Source organism: Gobius niger (genome assembly GCF_951799975.1).
Source record: "Gobius niger genome assembly, chromosome: 21".
NCBI classification, from domain to species: domain Eukaryota; kingdom Metazoa; phylum Chordata; class Actinopteri; order Gobiiformes; family Gobiidae; genus Gobius; species Gobius niger.
The window spans coordinates 16,453,021-16,478,383 of NC_136872.1; the positions used below are offsets into that span (position 1 = coordinate 16,453,021).

Consider the following 25,363-nt stretch of genomic DNA (forward strand, 5'->3'; position numbering starts at 1 on the left):
TCTATTTCACACTTCTTGATAAATGATCTCCTTTGAGCGAAGAACTGCTCAGAACGGGTCCAGTGATGAATTACGTGCCTTGAAAATGTGGAGGACAGTTTTGTGTTTAATCTATGATCCAAGAAACACAGATCTGAGCTCTTCAGTTAGATGAAGCAACGACTTAAGCAGAAAGGTTGACTCACAACTGTTTGAGTGAAGTTATAACATGGTTAAAAGCTCAGTCCGTCACATATTTAAGTGGTGGGTCGACTTTCCCTTGTTCAAGATTGATATCACTTTACTATAACAGTGTTCTATCATAGTAAAGGTTTGGAGATTGACGTCATATTGAGTGGGTTATTTATATAGATCTACATATTAGAGATCGGGTGAAATAAACATGGCTGCTCAATCTCCTCCTATGAAGCGTGTTCCTTAAAAGGGAAAAAGGCGGGAACCCCACTCCTCGCGGGGCGGGTGGACAGGCTACGAGCCTCCACAGAGCTCCAGAGCCTGTCAATCATAGACTAAAGCTTTCACTTTGTGCTTCTAGTATAGAAAAAACTGCGTGGTTAAAAATATGACACATAGCCCAGCGTTGTCATATGGGTCATAGTAATAACTCTTTGGAGCCAGGCTTTTAAGCAGTTTAAACAAAGTCCACAGCTACATAAGTGTCTTTTGGAGTCGCCCCTGTCAGCTCCTCTCCCATTGATTGTTAAGGACACTTTGCTTCTCAACAAGACGTTTCTTCAGTTCTTTGTTTCTCCTGGTTAAAAAACTATGATTTATGCCCCTCATGTGGGGAGGAGTTATATCTACCATCAGTGCTGTCTGTCCTGTTGTGGCTTGGACCTCATTAAATGAGCCAAAACACAAGTAGGGTTTAAAATCCACTTTTGAAATCAGGAGAAACTCTGAGCTGAAGACGTTTCTTGGACAGACAACAAGACATCAATTCTAAACAGCCTAATCCAGATGACTACTTTCTGAAAACTTGCACTAGTCCTATGGCGAGCACTCATAAGGTAGAAGCATAAGAGCAGACAACTAAAATACTTATTCCAGACATTTATCAAAATACACACTAAAGTTTAAGATACAGCTCTTAGTTCTATTCTTTTCCATATAATTAATTTTAACCGAGATTTATCCAGGTTTTACTGGGTTCTGACCTCTGGTGACTGGACTTTTTTAAAATCTAAAAAGGAATTTAAATGATTATGTTGCATGAGTGTACCGAGAAAAAATCCTAGTTTGTGAACGTATTCTCAAACAATGGCAATAAATACAATTCTGATTCTGAAGTACACCACCATTACACACATTCTGCACTCTGACTTTAAAGGGAAATAATCATATAACAAAAAGAATTGCATGGGGTTCATGTCCTCCACTGAAAATTAACACCATACAATAATTTTAGCTCAATAACAAGAATAGGACTATGCACTATCATTTTAACTAGAAACAGAAAAGGGGAGTCAAAACAAATAACACATTTCACAACTCAAAGCATGTTTTCTACTGTTTCCACTCTTTGACATCAACTGCACAACATCGAAATGGAACTAGGAAATAAAATAATGAGAAAGAAAGAACGAAAGAATCATCAGTCATTTTCAGTTTGTATATATCCTTTTTTTCTTTACCAGGAAAGCCATTAGACACGGTACACTATGCTGTCCGTATTTCTCTAATTGCCTAAAACTGTTAATATATATGTGCTCATGTGAATCGCAGGTCAAAGCACTGATGGAGCGAGGGCAGAAGATGGGGGTGGAGAGAGAGAGATAGAGAAAGAGAAAGAGAGAGAAGGTTGCCCATAATAATAATAAATGACGTTGGTAATGTCAAAGATCTCCAGTGGAAAACAAAGCTGCATCTGCCCACACACACTCCCTCTCCCTGATATCACCTTGTCGGGAGTTGCTCATTCTCCGCCGTAGCCTCTATACTCACACAAAAAAAAACCTATTTAAACAAAGCATTAAAGCCACTCCGGTTTGCTGCCATAAACTTCCCCCCCCTTACACTGGCAAAGTTTAACACAAAAGCGCCACTGAAATCACGAAAAGTGCTCTTCAGAACAATTGCATCCAACCTGTTACATAACCACATCTATAGATATTAACATAGCGGGAAGAACGAAAAAAAGATAGGCAAATGGTGAAAGAAAAGAAAAAAAAAAAAAAAGACTAGCCATATTGGAAGCCCATTCACTTTTTCTAACACAGTACAGAAGTTGACAAATACGCTGAAGGAAATAGGCAAAGTAAAAAAAGGATCAACAGGTGCTACATAGAGGTGCAAACTTACAGAGTCGCCAAGGTCCGCGCCGTCTGTGTGCATATTGTGTTTGCCTGCTTCGGTGAGTAGTTGCAGCTCAATAAATTTCATGTTATCTGACCGCCCACTTCTTCATAGCACTTGGCTCGCTGATCCTCGCCTGTGTCAGTGGAAAAATCTGGCTGCCGGGCGAGCTACATCGGCTATTTGAAGCCAGGAGAGGCGCACCACGTGACCGAACACACACGTACACACACACACACGCAGGGAAGATGACAATGCCAGCTTTTTTTTTCTTCTTTCTTTTATTCTGATGACAAGGGAGGGCATCTGGGTTAAAGATGGCGATGAGCAGCTGAGCGGTTTTAGTGGGGTATTGATAGGGAGAGTAAAGCGGTGTAATCCTGGTGTTTCCCTGATGTGGGGATTTGAAATGGTCCCACAGACTAATCCAAATGAAATGTGTTTATGAGACAATGGGATCTTTGTTGTTGTGAAAAAAAAAACAAATAACATTCTGCCAGTACATCATGATATTTGACAAGTAAAATGTGTTCTGTTTATATTAGATTAGAGAGAAAGAGAGTTTCTTGCGCTCGCACACTAAATGAGACTTTTGCAAAACTTCCTGATGAAATATAGCAACATTTTAATTTTTTTTTGAACAGCCAAACACTGAAAAATAGACTTGAAAACATTCTGTTGGGTGCCTCAGCATTGATATTTTACGTTTCATCATTTGAAATTATGTCAAAATGATGTCTCTGTAAGAATTCAATAGCAACAATGAAATACAGGCGCTCGAGTGGGAGAAGACTCCTCCTCCTGCTGCTGCTTTCTGTTTTGATTTACCGCGTGGTTTACAGCTTCAGCACGGTGTGATAAACACACTTTGAGCGCAGAACAGCTCATATAATCTTGGATATCGGACAGTCTCGGGTTTTAAAGGGGCTAGATGCAAGTTAGCCACTTTATACTCACTACTGCCACCTCAGGTCATACGTGTAAGTGCAACCTTCTATATTAAGCTCGTGCAAGACGGCACTTCGGACCCAAATTAACACCTTTTTGAGTGACAGTGCAGGATTTTAGAGGCAGTTGTGGTGAACAGGTCTGGGCTCATTCTACACATTAGGACATTCCTGGAACATGTAGGGGGAGGAAAATATGTAATTGTAACATCATTAAACTCTGTATAGTCCCTTTAACAATGGCGCAATTGTATCTAGGAAGTATAGAGAACAAAGCGCTGAAACTGTAGAAGAAACGGCTAAATTAAACAGGATTAATCGAGGATTACTCAAAACTGCTAGCCTGGGAATACCCAGACTGCACAACAGCCTGGAGACTATGGCTGATCAAATTTTCGCATGGAGTTGGGGACCAATCACAGAACGAGGAGGGACGTCACGACGATGATGCACTATTGGGTATATGGAAGCCTGTAGTTTGTTTACTGATAAAAACATATTTAAAAAAAATAAAGTTTATTTACAGATTTATTTACGCTCGAAAGTTTACAGTCATACGTACGTCATACGTCATCTGTAAGGGATAATCTATAGAACGCTGGTCGTTATCAGGAAAATAAGTACCGACAGGGCAAACCGGACCCCGGCCGAAAGGTTTATTTAATGCCTTCCACGGCAAATAGTTCCCAAAAGTTTGCGCGTTGCTTGGCAATGTTTGGCTAGGCTAGTAGCAGCAAGGCTAATAGCCTAGCCTAGCTACTTAGTTGAGGGTACAGTTGGAGAGGAGGAATGGTGGTGAATCTCTGGGTAAATTGAAAGTTCGGACTCCCGCTAACTTCACGAGTGATTACCCCAACTTTTCCGCAGAGACGGGGACAGAGATAGTGTCCTCTGCTCAGAAGTCTTCTACATAGAAATATATACAAGTCCTCTATCAGAAAATAATGACCGGTAGAACGTTGGAAAACGATTGAAGATACGAAGATATGTGCAGACGCATGATAGTCATTCATAGCACCCAATAAAGGGCCATGGACAATCGTAAACCACACCTCTCCTACATGAATTGGTGGTTCCCAGACTAAATATAAGTTGTGATATTAGCCAGGCTATAAAACTGCATGAATGTATTGAAATCTTTCTTCAGGTCTGCTTTTGATGAGGCGGGTACAACGTTATCACATGGTATAAAGCTCAAATAATTTTGCACGATATGTCCACTTTAATCATCGTATCACCAAATGTCATACTGTACCATGACAGATGCGCCATCTGCGTTTTTAATGAGATGGCACCTCCATCTCCCATATGTGTAGCTTTTTTTTTTACGAACATGGTAACAAAATCATTCACAAGGGACGATCACTCACACTCTGCACTCAGTAGTAACAAGCTATGTAGCCACAATTGCCCTTGGGTACGATGATGTAACCGTTTATTCTTCGCCAGGGCCATTCTTCGCTATTGGATCCTCACTCAAGGACACCATGTTCTTAAAAAAACATATGCCTACGCCAAAACCGGGAACACCACCTTTTTTGACCCTTGGATGAATGCTCTAACTCAAATTTAATATAATAATTATTTTAAAGAGATGAGAATTTGCAATACGTCACATAAAGTTTGTGATCTAAAAGGCTTTCCCACAAATCCAGGGTTTTGAACTACTGTTTCAAATATATCAAAAAAGCTTTTCTTATTCCCGCCACTTCCACTTTGGTCCTAGTATAACCGTTACCCCCTTCTTCTCGGTCTGTACCTGGTTTTGCTGGTTCTCCTTGTGCCTCTGGGCCTCCCTGCTCCGCCGGCTGCTCCACTCCTGCAGCGCCTCCTGGGCCTGAGGCGTCATGAACCCCCCCACAGGCTTCTCCCGGTCCAGGTTCTGGATCAGACACAGGCTGGCGTACACACTGGTCAGATAGTAACCCCCTGGACACAACACATGAGTTTATATGGTTAATGAGGGTTAAGGGCTGTTTGCTAATGCCGCCATGTAGAAATGGGTCGTCTGCATTTGAACCATTTGACTGTGGTGGGATTTGGGCGCCACATCATGATCAATGTTTTCTCTACACAAAAACAGATTCAGTCCTAATAGTAGCAGGGATGGATTTCCAAGGGGAACTCCTGGCATCTCCTCCGCCTGAACCACCAGCTAGATTCTTCTACACCAGCAATTCTCACCTTGAACTGATAAAAATAATATCTTTATAAAAATGACAGACTCAATGCACAACAAGGCTTAAGATGTGGAGAAGGGTCAACGGGCGCTGCAAGGCGACTCCCCCACTGCACCTACGGCTGCCAACCGTCCCTTGAAATACGGAATCGTCCCATTTTCTAAAAAAATATAGGCACGTCCCACATTTTAACAATGGGATGCGACTTTTGTTCCATATTTCGAGGGTGTTCATTTTCTCTCCTTTCAATTACGGCAAATCACACGGAGCCGGTGACTACTTTATTCATGTGATTGGTTTAAGCGTCTGTTCTTCGGCCAATCAGTGTCCAAAAACAAAACAAGAACCCGTCTAATAAACACGCAATACCTAATATAGATGGGAAGTGCTTGAGTCAGGCCAATCGTTGCACCTCTCATAAACACTAAACAAAATAAGAATCTGTAATTAAAAATCAAAAGCCCATCTGTCAATGTCATCGCCTCCCTCCACTCCGGTCGCCCAATAGTGTCGCTTAGTTTTCTGTTCTTAAGTTGGGAACCCTAACTGCACTGGAGAGGTTACCCCTGTGTAATTGAAGGATTGTTTGTTTGTTTGGATACTTTATTGTCCCCATAGGGAAATTTGTCCTCAGCATTTGACCCATCCTTCGATGCCACTGGGGCATAAGGAGCAGTGGGTGACGGTCATGCCGCGCCCAGGGACCCATTTCCTGATGTGGAACCAGGCTGATGGAGGATTCACCTATCATACATGGTTTTAGTGGTAGAGGAAACCGTTGTGCCCAGAGGAATCGAACCCAGGACCTTATAGCTTTGATGCAGAAGCGCTAACCACTGTGCTACCCTGCTGCCCCAATATCAATTGATCAACATGACAAGAAATGCTTATTTGATCAAACAAGGAACAGCCTGAAACCCAACAATGAGACTGATATCCAACAATAAAACAGATAATGATAATAATGCATCGACTTTATATAGCACTTTCTGGACACTCAAAGACGTCTCATATTGCAGCAGATCCATAGTTGTCTCTGGGATTACATCTTAACCTTTTTCTGGACCGTATTTCAGACACTGGATGTACATATTTAAACATTCGCTTTTCATTTTAATGCATCCACCGAACACATATCTTTGGAAGTATTCAGATACACAGGAAAGACAGTCCAACATTCTCCTGGCCGGGACCTTTCCACAATAACACCATGTCCATAGTGTGAATTTATTCAGTACCATCCAGCTTTGGGTTTAGTCCCGTACCTTCTCCTCCGAGCCACGAGGGCTCCAGCAGCTCCATCATTAACTCCACATCCAGCAGGAGCTGAGGCCGGTTACATTCAACGATCACGTACGACAGCGACGGCAGGAAGTCGTCCCAGCTCACTTCCTGCCCTGCAAAACAAACACACGCGCAAATGAAAAATGTGGTTTAGATGATGAAAAGCTGGACTATATCCCTTACACTGCATTTGAAATGAAAAGAAAAGCTTAAGGAACAGTTTATAGTCATAGTAGTTTCAGATTTTAGGTGTATATTTGTACATCTCTATCTTATTTTCTTTACAGTTGGAGTTTAAGTAAGTTTTTTTTTCTTACACTCTTAGTATCTCGAAGTGTGTATGTATGTACTTTTGTTTCTATTCTAGGTTCTATTTTCTTTTTTGCTTGGCTTTACTCAAATCTACAAACGTATTGACTGGAGCTTACAGCCTATAGTCCAGTGCAACGTCTCATTTGAAAGCTAAGACCTACACAACGAATCTAAACAGATGTTTTTCCTTGCGTTATAGCCGTCTTGTCCCTTTTTCACGTTCTTTATCATCACATTTTTGCCATTTTTTTGCTGCACTTTCGTTACTTTTGTTGCTTTTTGTGGTTTTTTTCCCACTTGTTGATTTTTTTGTTGTTGCTGTTTCCTCACTTGCCCTTTTGTGGCTTTTTGTTGCACTTTCATCTTTTTTATGGGTCACTTTTTGTCAAATTTCTGTCGCTGTTTTTTTTCAAGAAGCTTTTAGATTTTGATAAAGCCAAACTAAACAAAATGTGCTGGTGGGGGTTAAGAAAACATTTTGGACTAAACTCTTGCCAGCAATACAAAACACACTCCTAACGATGAGCAAGACACAGAAAATGCTATTTGGGTGATCAAAAAATGGATTTGGAAAAAGACTATTTAAATCTCATATTTGGCTGCCTTTGGTCAATGAATCAATCAATGGTTTTGTATCGCCCAATATCACAACAACAGTTGCCTCACAGGGCTGCATTAATATCTCCATGGAAACGAGCTGGAGACGTCCCAGTCAGGGCTTAAGGTATTTAAGACTTTACGTTTTTTTCAATAATAAAAAATATCTGTAATAAAATAAATGCTTGTACTTTATTCTATGAAATGTTGCATGTTGTAGGTTTAAACAGAACTCATAAATAGTATCAAAGCTGAACTTGAAGTACATTAAGTTGTTAATCTCAGTCAGATGGAATACCTCAGTTTTTAGCAATATATTGTGTATATATTGTATATTTCAAATTTACATCATCCTATTCTAAATGTATAAATATTCACTGATTGTTATACTATATGCATGCATCTCTGCTTAATTACTACATTCCAGTCTTTTCCCTTGTGATTCAATAAAGTCTAAGTTTAAGTGGTGTCTTGTGATATGGATATTGTGTCACCCAATACAATGATAATTATACTCGGGTATATATACTTCAGCCCAAACAGATAAAGAGCGTCCCCCCCCCCCTCACCGTGCTGCACTCCCATGGCCTTGTGCACACATTTGCAGATCTGCAGAAGGAGCAGCACTTTGTCGATGGGCGAGTGCGTCCGCTGCATCAGGGTCATTTTCTGCTTGACTCGCTCCACCTCGCGGCTGTCCGGGACCCCCGTGCGCACGCCGAGCTTCACCATGGCCCCGTCCCCCTTCAGGCGCAGTATGTTCTGGGACAGGCGCTGGCTCGAGCCGTCCTGGTCGTGGAGAACGGCCAAGGCCTTTTTGAGGTGCCCGCGGAGAGGTCTGAGCACGCAGGAGAACATGGCTCGCTCCAGGGCTAAGTCTACGGTGAGGAGGAGGAGCACAGGTTATGGGACAAGAGTTGTTTAAACACGTCAAAGCTTCGCCTCTTTAAGTGCAAGTGAGAATCCTACACATTTAACCCATAGGTCTTTCAGTACAGAATTAATCTTTAGCTTCATAAACCAAAAAGATGATTGAGCAAGGTTGACTTTTCGCACAGCCAAACTCTCCCGCTTGATTAGCATTAAATCAATATGAGACGTTCGTGCGGTGTTGTTATTGCAGCTAAATTACAGTATGTGGGTTTGAGCTGAACACTTTTTAATCATCGGATTGAACGTTGCGCAAGAGCTGGGACGGGGATAGAATATATAAAAAGAGCAAGACAGAGGGAGGTGACGGGATTTTTGTGATGCGTGTACTTGTAAGGGACAAAGCAGAAGTGCACCCACAGAGAAAGATTACTAATAGTGGGTTTAATCTTCCGTTGTGTGTAGCCTTTTCCTGAAATGTAAAGAGTCTCCCCTGCACTGAAATCATAAAGTTCTGTTTTTTTTTTTACTTATTAATTGTCCTTGAGATTAAATACTACGCTGACAGGAAAGGTTATAGTGATATAAGGGATATTGTTCATCCAATGACACAATGGAGATTTTTTTTTCACTCAAACTTGGCTGTAAATACTGTTTAAGTGGCGTTAGCTTTGCCCGTTAGCCTGTTAGCTTCTTCTTCGTGATTCTATTAGTGTGTATTGCGCCTCCGGTCCCGTGGCAGTCAAGTTGGAATTGTGTGATGAAAGACCCTCCAATCATTCCTCAATATCCTGTCTGAGAAATAGACCGGGGACCCACAATTTTCATCCAGTGTATGCCAGTTTTGTTTATACACTGCCTGGATTTAACTTACTGTTATGATCAGCTGCAGTTGGTCAGGTCTAGGTTCAGCAACACTATGTGCCCAAAGAATGTAAATGGTAAATGGACTTTTCTACCTTCATCAGGCCCCTTAAAGCGCTTTACAGGACAGGGACCAGTCACCCATTCACACTCTCGTTCATACACCAATGTGCGCAGACAAAGGAGGCAAAGTGGGTGAAGTGTCTAGCCCGAGGACACAACAACAGTGTGCATTTGTGAGAGCTGGGATTCGAACCCGACCTTCCGATCATGAGGCGACCCGCGCTACCAACCCCAATGTGATCAGCTGATGACCTGAACATGACCAGGTTATTCCATCAATGGATTTGTTCTTCCCTGATGGCACAGGCATATTCCAAGATGCCAACGCCAGGCTTCATAAGGCTCACATTGTGAAAGAGTGTCCAGATGTCAACCCCATTGAGATCTTAGGGATGTGCTGGAGAGGGCTTTGCGCAGTGGTCACACTCTCCCATCATCAATACAAGATCTTGGACACTGGATCTTTTGACAGGCAGAGTCTATTGTTTTTTAATAGCATTGTTATAAGTTCAGGGATAGAGTAAGACTATCTAATAATAAATATATTTAGACGCATAATTACCCTCTTCTTCTACCCTCATCTGAACTGGCACATTTCCTCCAGTTCGGCTTTACCCAAATCCAAAGGTTTCTGCACTGGACAGTTTACAGCCTATAGCTCAGTGTAACACTAGGCTAAGACATACACGACTGATCTAAACTGATCTTTTTCCTTAGGCTGTTGTAACTTTTTCCCTTTCTTTTTCATCTAATTTTTACCAAGGTTTTTGTCACTTTTTTTGTTACATTGTCATTGCTTTTTTTGTCACATTTTTATAGCTTTTTATTGTGTTTTCGTCACATTTTTGCTGCACTTCCATCGATTTCTTTGTCTCTTTTTCTTTGCTCTTTCATCACTTTTTTGTTGTGTTTTCGTTCTTGTTTTCTTCTTGTTTTTGTTGCTATTTTAATGCTTTTTTCCCCCTGAGAAGCTTTTGGAAAGAGGTTATTGCTCCCTATAAGAGTGTAAAAGAAGGATTAGCTCATAGTTATTAGACAAAGCTAAAGGCAATCATAAGTATCTTGTGTGGGGCCCCCACAGAGATAGAAATGATAATGCCAGTGTCATGCAAAGAGACACGTGCCGCTTTGTTTAAACTGTCAGTGGGCTGTCTCCCTGTAGTGGCTAACCCTCCTTTCAGTTCATCATCGAATCCATCCTCTCCCTCCCTCACAATCCGAACAACATACGGCCCTCTGCGATTCCCACTGAACCACTTCTCCTCACGACTCTCCCGCTAACTCACTTACACATTACGGTAACCAGGCAGACTTCTGAAGCACAAGTGTACGTGATTACATTTTCAGAGTATAACCTGCTCTATTTTCATCGCCTCCCTCCATCTCTCTCCATCCCTCCCCGAAACCTCCCTCCCACCCGGTGCCGTGAATCGTGCCGCTGTTGGAGTGAGCGTAGGACTGTGATATCTTTTTATGATAAACGAGGGGGAGAGGAATAAATGCAAATGCCTCTCCCACCGACGCAAAACCGAGATAGATCTGAATCAGGCAGGACAGGAGGCTCGGAAACGAGAGAAGAGAGGGAAGGACGCACCAAATGAGGAGACAATGGTAGAAGAATACAACGGGGGAAAAGTACGTCACTGTAAACCTGTTCAGATCTCCAAAGATGGGGGTCACGTGGAAGTATGCTTTTGAAAGAGCCTATAGTTATGATTGATCTAAAGCAGGGATCTCCAACCTGTAGCTCTTTCTTGGTCGCTCGCCAAAGGCTTCCTACATTTCTACACGCGCTGCCCATTTTAGAGGTATTTTATGTTTGTTTTGAACATGTTGAACAGAATCATAATGTAAAGTTTGAGGAGAGAATTCAATAGTGGCGGCTTTATCCAATCACTAAGGGGCAATTGTTGCTAGGTGGAAGCCACAATAGGGTTTCGATCTATGGGGAAGGTGGGACCACTTTCCCCCACCGCCAAAAAAACAGGTACAACAGGGTCCCCTCTGGGTCCAGGATGAATGAGAGCGCGTTTGTGAGAGACAGTGTGGAAAAACAGATGGAAATGAACCTATGAATACAATATGCCGTTTTTTTGTTGTTGCAAGAACTAATCTCATGTGTGTTCATTAGCATGCGCTGGCAAATAAGATTAATGTGGCAGATTTGTGGACACAATCCCTAATTAAACGTTCCCTCCTGACCGCGATCTGAAAATTAGGGATATCTGAGCCGATACTGGAACAAATACGATATTGGGTATCGGCTACAAATGTCTGATACTGAACTGACACCAGTTTTATCTCTCAACGCCTTAAAAAGACTGCTTACACTGACTAAATCTAAGTGACTATGGGCACGCTGTCATTTTGAAGGGAAGAACCTGGAGAATTCAATCGCTGAATTAGTTTTAACCTTCACAAATGTATTTTTGAGCGTCATGCCGCGGCTAGCAACAGCATGCTAAAGCTAACGGTAGAGAGCTAATCGACGCTGGGACAGAAACTATGATAGAAATACTTAAAGCAACTGAATAATCTCTGCTAGATTGGCCAAGTGTTTGTATTTTAGTTTATGAAACCCTGTTAAAGAAAACCTGATCATATTTGCAATGATTCGATCAGTTCATGTGAGCTGTTTATATTAATGTAATATACCCTGTCCTAAGGAGAGCATCTCAAGTCCTTGTTGAATGTTTTTCCATAAGTTTATTAATAGATATTGAAAATACTTCATTGACAATGGAGAAAAGAGAACCACTCACTTTTTCACTTATAAGAAAGTCTCTTGGTATTGGTGAAAGCAGAACTAAGTAACTCATGCTCCTGGAGGCCTTAAGCGCCACTACAGGTGTCGTAGCATGTTGCGTTTTTTTACTCCATCATTGTCCGTGACAGTAAATACTGATAGAAAGGAAAAAGGGAGAGAGAGTGATTTTGTATACGTTCTTCACTCAAACTTGGCACTGTTTAAGTGGCGCTAGCCCGCAGCTAGCTTTGCCCGTTAGCTTCTTCTTCGTGATTCCATTAGTGTGTATTGTGCTTCCGACCCGGAGGCAGGGAAAGTTGTGAGAGACGCCAGGGGGAGATGAAAGACCCCCCAATCATCCCATTAACACTTGTATTACCCCCAAAAAGACTATGAAAAGGACTTATTAAGGTAAACAAGTTACTTAGAACTGCTTTAATATCGGATATCGGCAGATATTCAAACAGCCAGGATTGGTATCGGAAGCAAAAAAGCCGGATCGATGCATCTTTACTGAAAATATGAGCATTTCAAACTCTATAAACATAACCTGTAATGTTTACTTTAGATTTTAGAGCAAATAATGTTGAGCTCAGATTCTTATTCACAAAGCATTTACTTTTGTATCAGATGTATTTTCTTTTACTGCATCTACACAGCTACACGTCCCTATTTGTAAAAACATTTCACGCAAATCACTGCTCCTTCATGAGATATTGCTTCTTTATTTGTTCTACCGTCTTGTCCAATTCTACCCGAGTAAAGGAAATCACAATCTCCCCAACTCTGGAATAAAAGGAAACAAAAAAAGGCCTGATAAATGAGCCACGTACATCCTCTCTCTCTTCTTTCCCTTGAAGCGTTATAAACTATTCAGCACATTCACACGCACCTGCAGAAAAAAGAGCATCGGAGAGCCCACGCACGTCAAGATCTAACCACTGTTTCCCAGAGCCATGTTTTCACAGAGATGAGCAGCCTCTCACACGGTGTTGACTGCGCTGCACTGGAGGGCTTTCCTAATGCTGTTTTCTAAATGCAACGATATGAGCCGCGCCCCCCCCACGCAAAACTACTTTGTGTTGACAGTGCCCATCAGTGCTGCCCACCATTTACTAAAACACTGTCTGTCTCCTCTGGCACCGCATCTATTCAATCACCGCTTCAGAAACGCTACGGTTTTTTGTTCTTCTTTTTGGTTAGTTTCCTCCTCTCTTGTATGAAATAGCACATTTATCAGGTCAGCTTACTTTTATGGTGATTTGTCACATTGCAGGGGGTTCTCGCGATGATAACAAAGCAGCTGTCAATTAGTGTGCCCCGCTATTCTCATAATAATCAGGCAGAGGTTTTGTGGTGGAAACCTTAATAAAAGCGTCAGAATGGCAACTATTGTGGCTAAAAATATCCCAAATATTACAGAAACGACCTCTACCTATGTTTTGCCTTTGAAGATGGTTTGTTAATTTTTGTACTTGCGCACAAAAGTTTGTGAATTGACAAAAACAAACACAAAAAAGAACATCTTTAGACAATACACTTTGCTAAAATCTATTACCTGTCTCATTCTCGGGCACCAGCGTCTCTATGGGGGGCTCCAGCTCTCCACTGTCCAGCAGGCAGCACTTGGCCTGGGACAGGAACATCCTCAGGCCCTGCAGGAGCTGCACAGACGTCACACGAGGCGCAGACGAGGAAGACGCCAGAGTTTTCAACGCCTCCCTTTGAGACAGAAGAAAGTCCTGAACCGTGCCCCCGAAAAGTGACCGCCTATCCCGGGACAGCTCCTCCACCAGCCGCGTCAGCCGCTTGTCCGGGGCAAAGAAGCACACGAAGGCCTCGCTCATTCGGTGTATCCCGCCGCGGCCCCTGGAGCGCATCAGAGGGGGGCGGTGCGAGCCCGGCGACTGCATTTGGGAAGCGGTTTCAGAGTCTGAGTCGGAGTCCATGCTGCTGAAGGAGCTGCTGCTGTCCAGTTCGGCCAAAGACGGAGCGGGACGTCTCTCTAAAGCCAGAGCCGAGACCTCAGTGCTGGACTGTGCCCCTGGAGCAGAAGGTGGAGCTCCCGGGGTCTCCTCTGCTTTACCTGCCTGGGACAGCCCAGTCATATGTTTACTTTAGACAAAGCACTATACGTAAGTTTACTGTGTCAAACCTTACTTGTGTGGTATGTATAGCCATCATGTCGTCCTCCTCCGCAGACCCAGGGGACACGGCAGGGGTTCTCCTCAGGACACCTGCCCCAGGATGGACCCTCCTCTGTGGGTTCGTCTTCTGCAGTCGCTCTGCTCCGTCATGGTCCTGAGACAGAGGGGGCGAAAAGGACCCTCCCTCCAGTGACAGGTTCATGGAGGACTCGGACAGTCTCAGTCTCATGCTGCGTTTGAACCGGTGACGCTTGTTGGAGGCGCTGTGGTTTGTGAGCTGCTGTTGCTGGAAAAAAAAATCACAGAAACCAATTGCTAGATTATTGATTACTTTGTTACGGTTCAAAAAATCAATTTCAATTTCCACACTAAACTGAAAAGCATTGTAATAACATAGACATAAGTAAACACAAAAGCCGTAGCTATAGGATTTGGTCTTCTTTGTTGCCCCACTGTTTGTCTTCTCCTTTTCTGAGATTGTGCAAACTCGTTTACAATCTCTGCAGTTGACTAACCTTGTGTTTAGTGACTAACCTTGCAGATCTCCAGTTGCAGGAAGAGTGGGTTGATGAAGCAGAGTTTGGCTTGACGGCCGCGGGTCATGTTCAGAGTCCAGTCCTGGTTCACGGACTTCAGGTTGCTGCTGGTGGACGGGCCCTGATCCACCGGCCCATTCTGCACTTCTGAGGCATTCGGGGAACTCCAGAAATCTGTCAATCATGTAGACACTTTTACTTACAAAACACTTCATCATTTCACAACATTTTAAAAGGACAGTTTAGCAATAGGTTTAACTGATGCTGTGGAAAGGTCATAACCACTTCCTTTCTGATCTCTACTCTTGAGAATAAGAGGAGGCCAGGCTCAGTTAACAAATAATAGTAATGAAGAATGTGTACTTCTATGCTAATTACATATTACAACGCGTGGTATAGTTTTCTTTCGAATACACTGATTGGAGAGGGGACTCCCTGCCAAAACTGAGCAATTTGTCCTCCAGTTTGGCTTTACCCAAAAAGCTTACCTAAAAGCTCACAGCCTATTGTAACACCTCATTTGAAAGCCAAATGGATATCTTTCCTTGTGTTGTTGCCGTGTTGCTGTTGTTAGATAATTAACAATGGTGTTCGAGAGGATAGATGAAGAATAGGCAGCAGTCTGGATGTCTTATACAGGAGAAGTTTATTTACCATCGGTGCGGGACCCGGAGACATGAACTCGAGACATTGCGCTAGTCCTACCATTCAAGTCTGTCTATGCTTCCACAGAAAAGGGATGAATACCCTCTCAGAGCTTCATACTGATACGCAAGCAAAAATTCAGTGGCTGAGAGTCTGAGCACCACAGTCAAGGCTACGACAGAGATAGTACGACTGCACAGCTTGACCCAGGATGATATATGTTATCCTCTAACCTGTTCCTGTCACACTTTTGTTGCTTTTTCTCTGTTTTAGTCAGGTTTTTGTAGCTCTTTTGTTGCGTTTTCATCACTTTTTGTTGCCGTTTTTGACGTTTTTACCAAGAAGCTTTTAGATTTGGGTAAAGTCAAACCGGAGAAAATGTGGTCGGTTCAGGTAGGGGTTAAAGGGTTAAAAGGTTTAGTTCCCTGATCGGGAATCAAACCCGGGCCGCGGCGGTGAGAGCGCCGAATCCTAACCACTAGACCACCAGGGACTAATAAATAACAGGATCGGATGCACTGATACCGCTTTTTCTAAAACCAAAACGAGTACTTTGATTTCAGTACATGCCGATATCGAATATCAATACGAGTACAAGGCATTTTCTACAAGGCGGTTTATAGACTTTCACAGCAGATTGGTTAGTTAGTTAGTTAGTTAATTTACTCATTTAGATTTAATTGCATTAGGTAGGCCTCACGTTTAAGAGAAGATATATCACAATTTAACAGATGCCATTGTATTTTTTTTCTTTTTTTCATTCAATATAATTTTTAATTTTTATTACATTGCCCATCATAGACAGAACAGCCAATGTCCAAAAAGCTCCTCCGTGCCTGTGCTTTATTCATTCATGTATTTTTATTTAACAATAGTATTGAGATGGTACTTATTACTGCAGCTAAATGTTCTCTTTTCGCCTTTACTTCAGCTCCGTGTGGATTTTCTTGTGTGTCTTTAGAGTTCGGAAATGTGACGTCATATCGCTAAGCATTATGGGATTCGCAGCAATTGTAAACTAATGGAGATTTTAGAAGTTAAAATACTGGAGTTATTGTTCACATTAAAACACTTGGGCACCACAGTGAGTTAGATGTATTTACCAGCAGTAACTCAGCAGCTAACGGAGCTGTTCCACGGCTATTTTCTCCACTTTATAAACTGTTTTTAGCTAATGTTAATCAATGGAAATGTATGCAACAGCTGCAAAGATGGCCGATCTCCATGGTAACTGTAGACTTTCCCAAACTCTATAGCAACTTACCGAGTAGCTACAGCATTTTGGTACTTTTGCTGCTGCTCATTTTCGCTCAATATGGACATACTGTATCTCTTTAATTTGGATTTATGGAAGACTGGGTTGGTTTATTCAGATGAATAAGCCCCTGGGCATAAAACAGTGTAATAATCTCCAGAATTGTTAGCCACGAGTTAGCAGCCCGTTAGCATCATTAGCAACATTAGCCTGTATCTTGTAAACACTGCAGACTCCAGACAGCATTTAGCTCTGGTTAAAGCCAGCACAGACAGATTTAGGGCGTGTAGTCTGTAATAAAGTCAGCTAAAATACATAAAAGTAGTTGCTTACCAGATACATTTTGAAGAAATATGCACTTCTCTTGCTTCTATATGGTTACGGTTGGTTTAACGGCACACTTTAGCTAGCAGCTATTTTGCTAACGGCTAACTGTTCATTTGATGGCGTCAACAGAAAACGTGTACATGGAGTTGCATTACTCACACAGTGGCATATTTCATTTCATTATTCGCCTTAACTAACTCAAATGATGTTGATTTTTTTTTTCAGTAAATACCTTGTCCCATGTGGGCGATGGCCTCCAGTTGTCTGTGTGTCGAGGCTTTGGCGATGGCCTCTGGGAGCTTCAGGGCAAACGGCAGCACATCCCTGAAAAATAATCCATCCACACCAGTTTTTCTCCCGTCAACAGGTCTGTGCACTTCTTGTAAGTTCAACAACAAGATATTAAGACTAAAGTGTTTTCTAAAGTATTTGTTTTTGTTACCTGCTGATACAGTAGAAGGCCACCAGTCGACACAGGTCAGGGAAGTTGAGGGCAGAGCTCTCCAGCGCAAACGCTTTGGACACAGATACGGAAACTTTGAGACTCGACAGCAGGGGGCGCAATTGCGTACTAGTGGTCAAAATGTCTGGCCATAGATTTAAGGCAGTTATCTCCAGCCTCCATAGTTTTAACCTCTTAACCCCCGGCTGAACCGACAGCATTTTCTACTCTTTGGCTTTTCCCAAATCGAAGAGCTTCTTGAAAATGGTGTCAAGATAGCGACAAAAACGAAGATGAAAACAAAAAGCATATACAAATTTAACAATAAAGCCACAAAGAAATGACCAAAAAACAAGACGAAAACGAGATGAAAATAAGAAAAATGAAAATGCAAGAAAAATGCAAGAAAAAAAGCCATAGAAATGTAACAAAAAAGTGAAGAAAAAGCCATAAAAAAGTGAAAACAAAAAAACAAGGATGAAAAGCGACAAAAACAAGACACAAACAAGACGCAAACGAGACAAAAACGAGACAGAAACGAGACAAAAACAAGACGCAAACAAGACGCAAACGAGACAAAAACGAGACAGAAACGAGACAAAAACGAGACGGAAACGAGATGAAAAAAAGATTTTAAAAAAAGGAAGTGAAGAAAACAAGATAAAAAACAATGATGAAAATGCATCAAAAAAGCAACAAAAACGAGACGAAGCTTTAAAATGACACATTACTCTGGCCTATAGGTTGTGAGATCCAGTCCAGAAGCTTTATAATTTTTGGGTAAAGCCAGACAGGAGAAAATGCACTTGGTTTCAAGCGGGGGTAAGAGATTAATATAGCCCAGTCTTTATTCTGATCTTGGGCTAAGAATTAATTCTGCATTTGGCCCATCCTTAAATTCATTGAGGGACAACAATTCAGGAGGTCTTGAGCCAGGAGACTCTTAATGAGGAGTATAGGACCTCGTTGGTTGATTAGGGTCCATTTTAGGTTTATTTGGGAAACAAGAGCCCCCTGAGAAAACCTACCCGGACATAAAGAAAGATCTAGGAGTCAAACTCAGGACCTTATTGCTGCCGACTCCCTTGTCCCCATGAGCAGATCCAGTTAAAGCGGGTACTCACTGGAGTCCTCCTCACAGATGAAGCACTCTTTCACAGACGAGGCACTTTTGTCAGACGTCACTCTCAAACACAGCACTTTCCTTTGGCTCGAGCTGCACTTACGCACCAGAAAGGTCTGCAACGAGAGGGGAATACGCTCCCTGTTAGCCAAACTGTATATGTAACAGTTTGTCTGTGAAATACTCAGAGGCGGGTAGTCATATTTACTCAAGTAAGAGTAACGTTGAAATTATTTTACTCATGTACAAGTAAAAAGTATTGACCCAAACAATTCCTCAAGTAAAAGTAAAAAAGTACTTGGAGAAATGTTATTAGTTCTGTGAGTATCTGTTTGAGAGGAAAAGTCATGTGGAAATTGAAAAATAAAAAAGTCATATTCTCCAGTAAGTATCGAGATAAACGATATTATTGACTCAAACGATACTGGATACTGTCAACTCTCAGACAGTAAACCTTTGTTCTAAATGTGCATCATCATATCCTATAATGCCACACAAGCTACAAAGAAAAAATAGGGGGGAGATGCTAATAAATGTGCAGATGATAAATATCGAGACCAAAATATATCATTTATTTGTTATTCATTGAACGATAAGTTGATATAGTAATTATTGTGACAGACCCATCTATTAGTATAGATACAGACGTGTTATAGAAGGGGGCGTGGCCTCAACGAGGGGGAAAATAGAATATTTTGGGAAACACCATTTTTCACTCTTTTTAGCCATTTTCTGGTAAAATATGAACTTATTTATCACATAAAAATAAAGTCAAGTCTAAATTGGGTCCATATGGATATTTATTCACAGCCGATTGTTCAGTAAAAGCAAAAAAAATGTCAGTTGTAGCTAGCGTTAGCATTAGCACGATGCTAACATGAAGCATAATGTTAGCATTCTCCGTTATTTATGTATTTGTAGACTGTTAAACCACTTTGCTCCTCTCCATGTCTTTGTATCTTTTATGTAGTAGAAAATGATATTCATAATTCAGCGTTTGTTAAAGTAGTTTTTGAATAATTAGAGAAAGTTTATTTTTTTCTCAAAATTGTTTTCCCCCTTAACTGTTTTCAAACATGACCATATATGGCCGATTCCAGAGATGCCGTCTGTGTCTATAACGCAACATTTCCCTGGTGACATAAGTAGGGTTGAATAATATGAGAAAAATTACGTTACACAATTCGATACCATGCAAGACCGTAATGAATTACCATGATATTACATCCTGCTATTTCCATTCTATGACCAACAGATTGGGTAAGTAAGACTGTTTCACATTTCAAAACAATTATTTTGAACTATTTAATTCACAAAAACTGGACAAAACGATTATTGCACAAGAGCCAAGTTGGTCACTGTTGATAAGCTGAGATACATTTTTGTTTGCTCAACTCAAAAAACGACAGAAGAAAAAGTAGGAGAGCAGTTGTTCACGAGTTACTGTCCAGTGTGTCCACGGAGGCACAAAGCCATCCCGCTCCAACTAGACTGCACTTCTTTATAATACAATCCGGTGTAACAGATGCTTCCTATAATGTTACATTAACATACAACAGCACTCACTCTAATGTGTGAAATGTGGTGTGAAATATTAGCTTTTACATATGGACCATCATTTCATATGTTAAAGACAAAACACTACAGTGGATGGCAGGTGTTTTAAAGCATGTTCCTCTCTAGACTATGAGGACACTCTAGTTACACTTGTCTTTTCGTTTCAGATAAGAATTGCGTTCAAAACAAGCACAGGTTCATTAGGGAGTAAAGGTTTGTGTTTTGTCTGACCCCGACAGGCTCCCGTAGCAGGATGTAAACAGCGGAGTCCTGGTTCAGGGCGAGCTGGAGCCACACGGGATGAGTGAGCAGGAGGCGGTCCAAAACACTGAAGACCCTCTGGGACCCCCTCGCGCTGGCCCCCTCCTGCATCTGTCACAACAAGAACAAGGTGTTACTACGAGCCTACACATTACTGCTGTCACGCTCAGTTTAGTCAGCGGCTGTTCATGTGCGTTTGTCCACGGATCCAGAGTTTCAATAAGCTGCTGTAAGAGAGTGATCAAGATGTGACTAAAATTATTACCACATAATTAGGAAAAGCATGATAACACTTCTTTAAACCTCACCAGAATGTGATCCAAAAAGTTAGTACTAAAACTGGCTCTGGAAGATATATTTGGCTTTGCATATTTTACTTCAGGACCACAGAAAGTTACTTCCTGACTCAATTCCTAACTTTCCTTCTGATTTTGCTCACAGTATGTATGTTCTTTACTTTGTTCTATAGGAATTAACTTCTGAACCGAACACATTTTCTTCACTTTGGCTTTACCCAAATCTAAAAGCTTCACGATAAAAGCTAAATAGCAACAATAGTGGGACAATAATGCAACAAAGAGGGACAAAAATGTGATTAAAAAAGTGACAAAAATGTGATAAAAAAATGACAAAAATGTGATGAAAAAGTGACAAAAATGTGATAAAAAAGTGACAAAAAATTGATGAAAAAGTGACAAAAATTTGATGAAAAAGTGACAAAAATTTGATGAAAAATGTGATGAAAAAGTGATGAAAAAATAACAAAAATGTGATGAAAAAGTGACAAAAAATGCATCAAAAAAGACAAAAAAAAGAGCAACAGAAAAGCGATGAAAAAGTGGCGAAAAAAAGCCATAAGAGAGCAAAAGAAATGATACAAAAACAAGAGTGAAAATGCAACAAAAGAGCGAGAAAAACAAAAACATGTGACAAAAACATGTTGAAAAAGTGACAGAAATTTAACAAAAAGGAGACAAAAAACTGACAAAAATGTGTGACAAAAAATCCACAAAAAAACAACTGAAATGGAGAAAATGCACTTGTTTAAGGTGTCGGTTAAGAGGTTAATGTTGCATTGGCACAGAAATAATAATTGTTCAAGTATGAATACAGTAAACCAAGTACTGACACCAAACAAAATGTAAGATACGGTCTGGTCAGGATGGGACGAGTATATCATTGTTTTAAAAAGAATAATTCTAATGCCTTACACTTGTATTGCACTTTGCAAGCCTGTATTACTGCACAGTCTGTAGTCATTATTCGTTCACTCCATACTTTTTTTAGGCAAGTATTTCCCAAAGGGGGTAGAGGGACCCCAGGGGGCGGGCAAGCACTTAGCAGGGGGTACTTGGAATTATATCAGATCTAAAAGGAAGGTGACGCTGAAGAGTATTTCAAAATAGTTTTTGATGATGTTGTACAGTAAACGGAGTACACAACTTAATACGGATACATCTGAGTTTAGTGGATCGTTTGCTAAAGAAAGAATTGGCTGTTCCTTCGTGTTAAGGGGTACTTTGAGTAGGAATGAAGAATGTGTTGTGAATTACTTGTAGAGCCCAACTCAACTCATTCAGTTGAGACGTGAAAAACAAATCTCAATCAGAATGTGCTTTGTTTTATAATGGGCAGACAATCCGCTCGACCACAGTGTAGAAAACCAGGGTCTCAGTTTAGCACCATTCTCTAGTGACAAGATTGTTCTTTTCGACACAGTCTTTGGACCATTTTCCAGTGACATTACAGCGAAGCAGAACAACATGGTCCGTCCTCAGCGGCACAAACTGCTTCTTCTTCACAGCCACAAAATAAAATGAGAGCTCTTAGCTTTACCTTATCCTTGAGGGACAATCAGGAAAAAAAGAGACACTTTGAGGCGAGACACTACAGGTGAATAGGAGACTGATTTATAATTTAAGATATTCCTTTGAAAGTCGATAGTGTGTGTTTTATTATTTAATGCTTTAAGTGGTCAGTGTCTGTCAGAGCCGCTTCAGACTGGGTTTTTATCCTGATTTAGACCCGGTTTAGACCTTGTTTAACCCTTTAATAAGTTTGCTCAATTGTTTAGTAGAGCACACTTAATTGAATCATGTGTTGTTTCTAATTCTGCCTATGTCTACCATTCTCTGTTAAGTGTGTAATACTCAAAATATCCAGTTTAGATTAGGGTTGAACTATTTTGGACTGGTTTAGAGCTGTTTTGGACTGGTTTATGCTAGTTTGGACTGGTTTAGACCTGGTTTGGACTGTTCTATGCTGGTTTGGACTGGTTAAGACCCGGTGCAAACTGGTTTATGCTGGTTTTGGATTGGTTTATACCTGGTTCGGATTGGTTTGTGCTGGTTTGGACTGGTGTAGACCTGGTTTGGACTGTTCTATGCTGGTTTGAACTGGTAAAGACCCGGGGGAAACTGTTTTTTGCTGGTTTGGACTGGTTTAGACCTGGTTTGGACTGCTCTATGCTGTTTTGGACTGGTTAAGACCCGGTGCAAACTGGTTTATGCTGTTTTGGACTGGTTTAGACCTGGTTTGGACTGTTCTATGCTGGTTTGGACTGGTTAAGACCTGGTTTGGACTGGTTTACTTCAAGTTTGAACTGGTTTAGACCTGGTTTGGACTGATCTATGCTGGTTTGGACTGGCTGGGACTGGCTTTGATCTGGTTCAGACTGGTTTAGTTCAAGTTTGGACTGGTTTAGACCTGGTTTGGACTGATCTATGCTGGTTTGGACTGGTTTAGACCTGGTTTGGGCTGATTTAGACCTGGTTTGGGCTGATTTAGACCTGGTTTGGACTGGTCTATGCTGGTTTGGACTGGCTGTGACTGGTTTAATAAAAACATTGATCCTTGTCCCCCCAAATGGTTGTAAAATCCTTTCTTTTTTAAATGGTTGTAACATTAAAGGGCTAGACTTTGATTAAACATGATTTAGTCACTGTTTAGCTGTTTTTGTGTGGACTCTGTGGAAAATGACCCGTTTGCTGTGGTCCAGTGGTCAGTATCTTTTCATGCACAAGAACAAAGACTGATGCGATTTTACGCCTCGTCGTTTGAACCCTCGATTGATTTTATTCACCATTTGCGCGACTCAAAAAAAAAAAAAAACACAGCGCTACAGAGAAACCGTATGTGAGCGACTGTCCAGCGTGTCCACAGAGGCGCTGAGGTGGGTGTGCTAATGACTGTGTGTCAGACAGAAAATTTCAAATGTCAGAGGAGAAAAGTCGACCTGCGAGTGAACATCGTGACAGACTTTCAGCGTTTGAACCGAGCCAACATCCAGCAGCAGCTTTGTATCCTCATTCACTCGGATCTGTGATGTAAATGCCCACCATCTGCATCTCATATTAAGCCCTGTGCCGTTTGAATAATGATCTCTGTGAAAAAACTAGAGGCGGCGTCTTGGGAGAGGGAAATCTGGGCATCGTAGTGGCGGAAGATGGTGTGGGATTGTTTTGTGTCTGTGCGCGCATCAAAAAGCAGCCACTGTTTTGTTTCATTCCACTGGTAAACACGAGAACTTTGATTTCCTTTATATGTGGAGTTTTGAATGCTCTTCCTACAGTGTCTTTTTATGGTAAAGTATTAGAGTATTCAACCTTAATTTGAGCGATTTTGACTCACCAAGTAAAAGAATTGTGTATAGTTTTGCACGTAAAATAAGGAAACACATCTAATTTAAAGTAATTTGAGATGTGTTATCTAATTTGAAGTGTAAAAAGATGTTTTTTTTCTTTATTCAAGTGCAAAAATACTCAATTGACTAGCAGATGATTTGAACATTTCTCATAATAAAATCTAATGCTCTTCATTAGAGTGATTTTAACTGATCAAGATCTCTTTTTTTTTTATGGTTTCCCGCAGCAATCCTTCAATCACTGAACCAAGAGCATTTTCTCCAGTTCCGCTTTACCCAAATCTTAAAGGGGCCCAATGCAAGTTGGTCATTTTATACTCACTACTGCCACCTCAGGTCATACGTGTAACTGCAGCTTCTATGTTAAGCTCGTGCATGACGGCACTTCGGACCCGAATTAACACCTTTTTGAGTGACAGTGCAGGATTTTAGAGGCAGTTGTGGTGAACAGGTCTGGGCTCATTCTACACATTAGGACATTGTTGTCAAAATTAACACTGACATACAATCTGCTGGCCAAGATCCTGGGCTCCGAGATAAGAAGACGGGTTCCTTTGACTGGTTGAAATGTGGGGCTGAAATTTCCCTACAACAACAATCAAGTCCAGAAATAACCAGGAAAAAAAGTTAGGAATATATAGTATGTTAAAAAAAAAAAAGAAGTGTACCCCCCCATCTCACCCCCGTCCCTCTGCCTCTCTCTCCCTCTCTCTCTCTCTCTCTCTCTCTCTCTCTCTCACTCTGTGTGGGCTGGCGACCGAACGGAGCAGCAGATGGTTGCCTTGACGACGGGCCTACACAAACGTCCGACCAGGCATTTCCCCGCTCCGCACAACACAAACCTGGGCCTGAGGATTAATCGCTATTTTTATTATTTTATGCAACAACAACTGAGCGTATCGACTCGTTGCTTGAAAAGGAAGAGCAAACGTTGACCTCTGCTTTGGAATTTGACTTCAACGTGTGTAAAGTAAATGGGCAATGGGCCGTTATAGACATGAAAACAACCTAAGCTTCGGAAAAGGTTCACACTGTCGTCTTTGTTAAGATGATTGACCTCTTAACTCCCACATGAACTGAGCACATTTTCTCCGGTTTGGCTTTACCCAGATCTAAAAACATGACTAAAGAGTGATAAAAAGCGACTCAAAAGTGGCAAAAAGAGCCTCCAGCGCATCGTGAGAGCAGCGGAGAAGATCTGTGGAGCCCCTCTCCCCTTCATTAAGGACATGTCCCCCCCCCCGTCTCACCCGCACCAGAGACCCTACA

At 41.5% G+C, this 25,363-nt stretch overlaps 1 protein-coding gene across 1 annotated transcript in view; it reads right to left on the bottom strand.

Annotated features, from left to right (window-relative positions):
- rin1b (Ras and Rab interactor 1b) overlaps positions 1 to 25,363 on the bottom strand; it is a 46,708-nt gene that overhangs the window by 2,042 nt on the left and 19,303 nt on the right. The window contains exons 2-11 of the mRNA XM_079580367.1: positions 20,422 to 20,562; positions 18,635 to 18,749; positions 17,511 to 17,583; positions 17,301 to 17,392; positions 14,840 to 15,015; positions 14,319 to 14,591; positions 13,717 to 14,248; positions 8,185 to 8,493; positions 6,688 to 6,819; positions 5,002 to 5,171 (exon numbers count right to left, since the gene is read on the bottom strand). Coding sequence (XP_079436493.1) covers positions 5,002 to 5,171; positions 6,688 to 6,819; positions 8,185 to 8,493; positions 13,717 to 14,248; positions 14,319 to 14,591; positions 14,840 to 15,015; positions 17,301 to 17,392; positions 17,511 to 17,583; positions 18,635 to 18,749; positions 20,422 to 20,562 — 2,013 coding nt within the window. The remainder of the gene's footprint in view (positions 1 to 5,001; positions 5,172 to 6,687; positions 6,820 to 8,184; positions 8,494 to 13,716; positions 14,249 to 14,318; positions 14,592 to 14,839; positions 15,016 to 17,300; positions 17,393 to 17,510; positions 17,584 to 18,634; positions 18,750 to 20,421; positions 20,563 to 25,363) is intronic.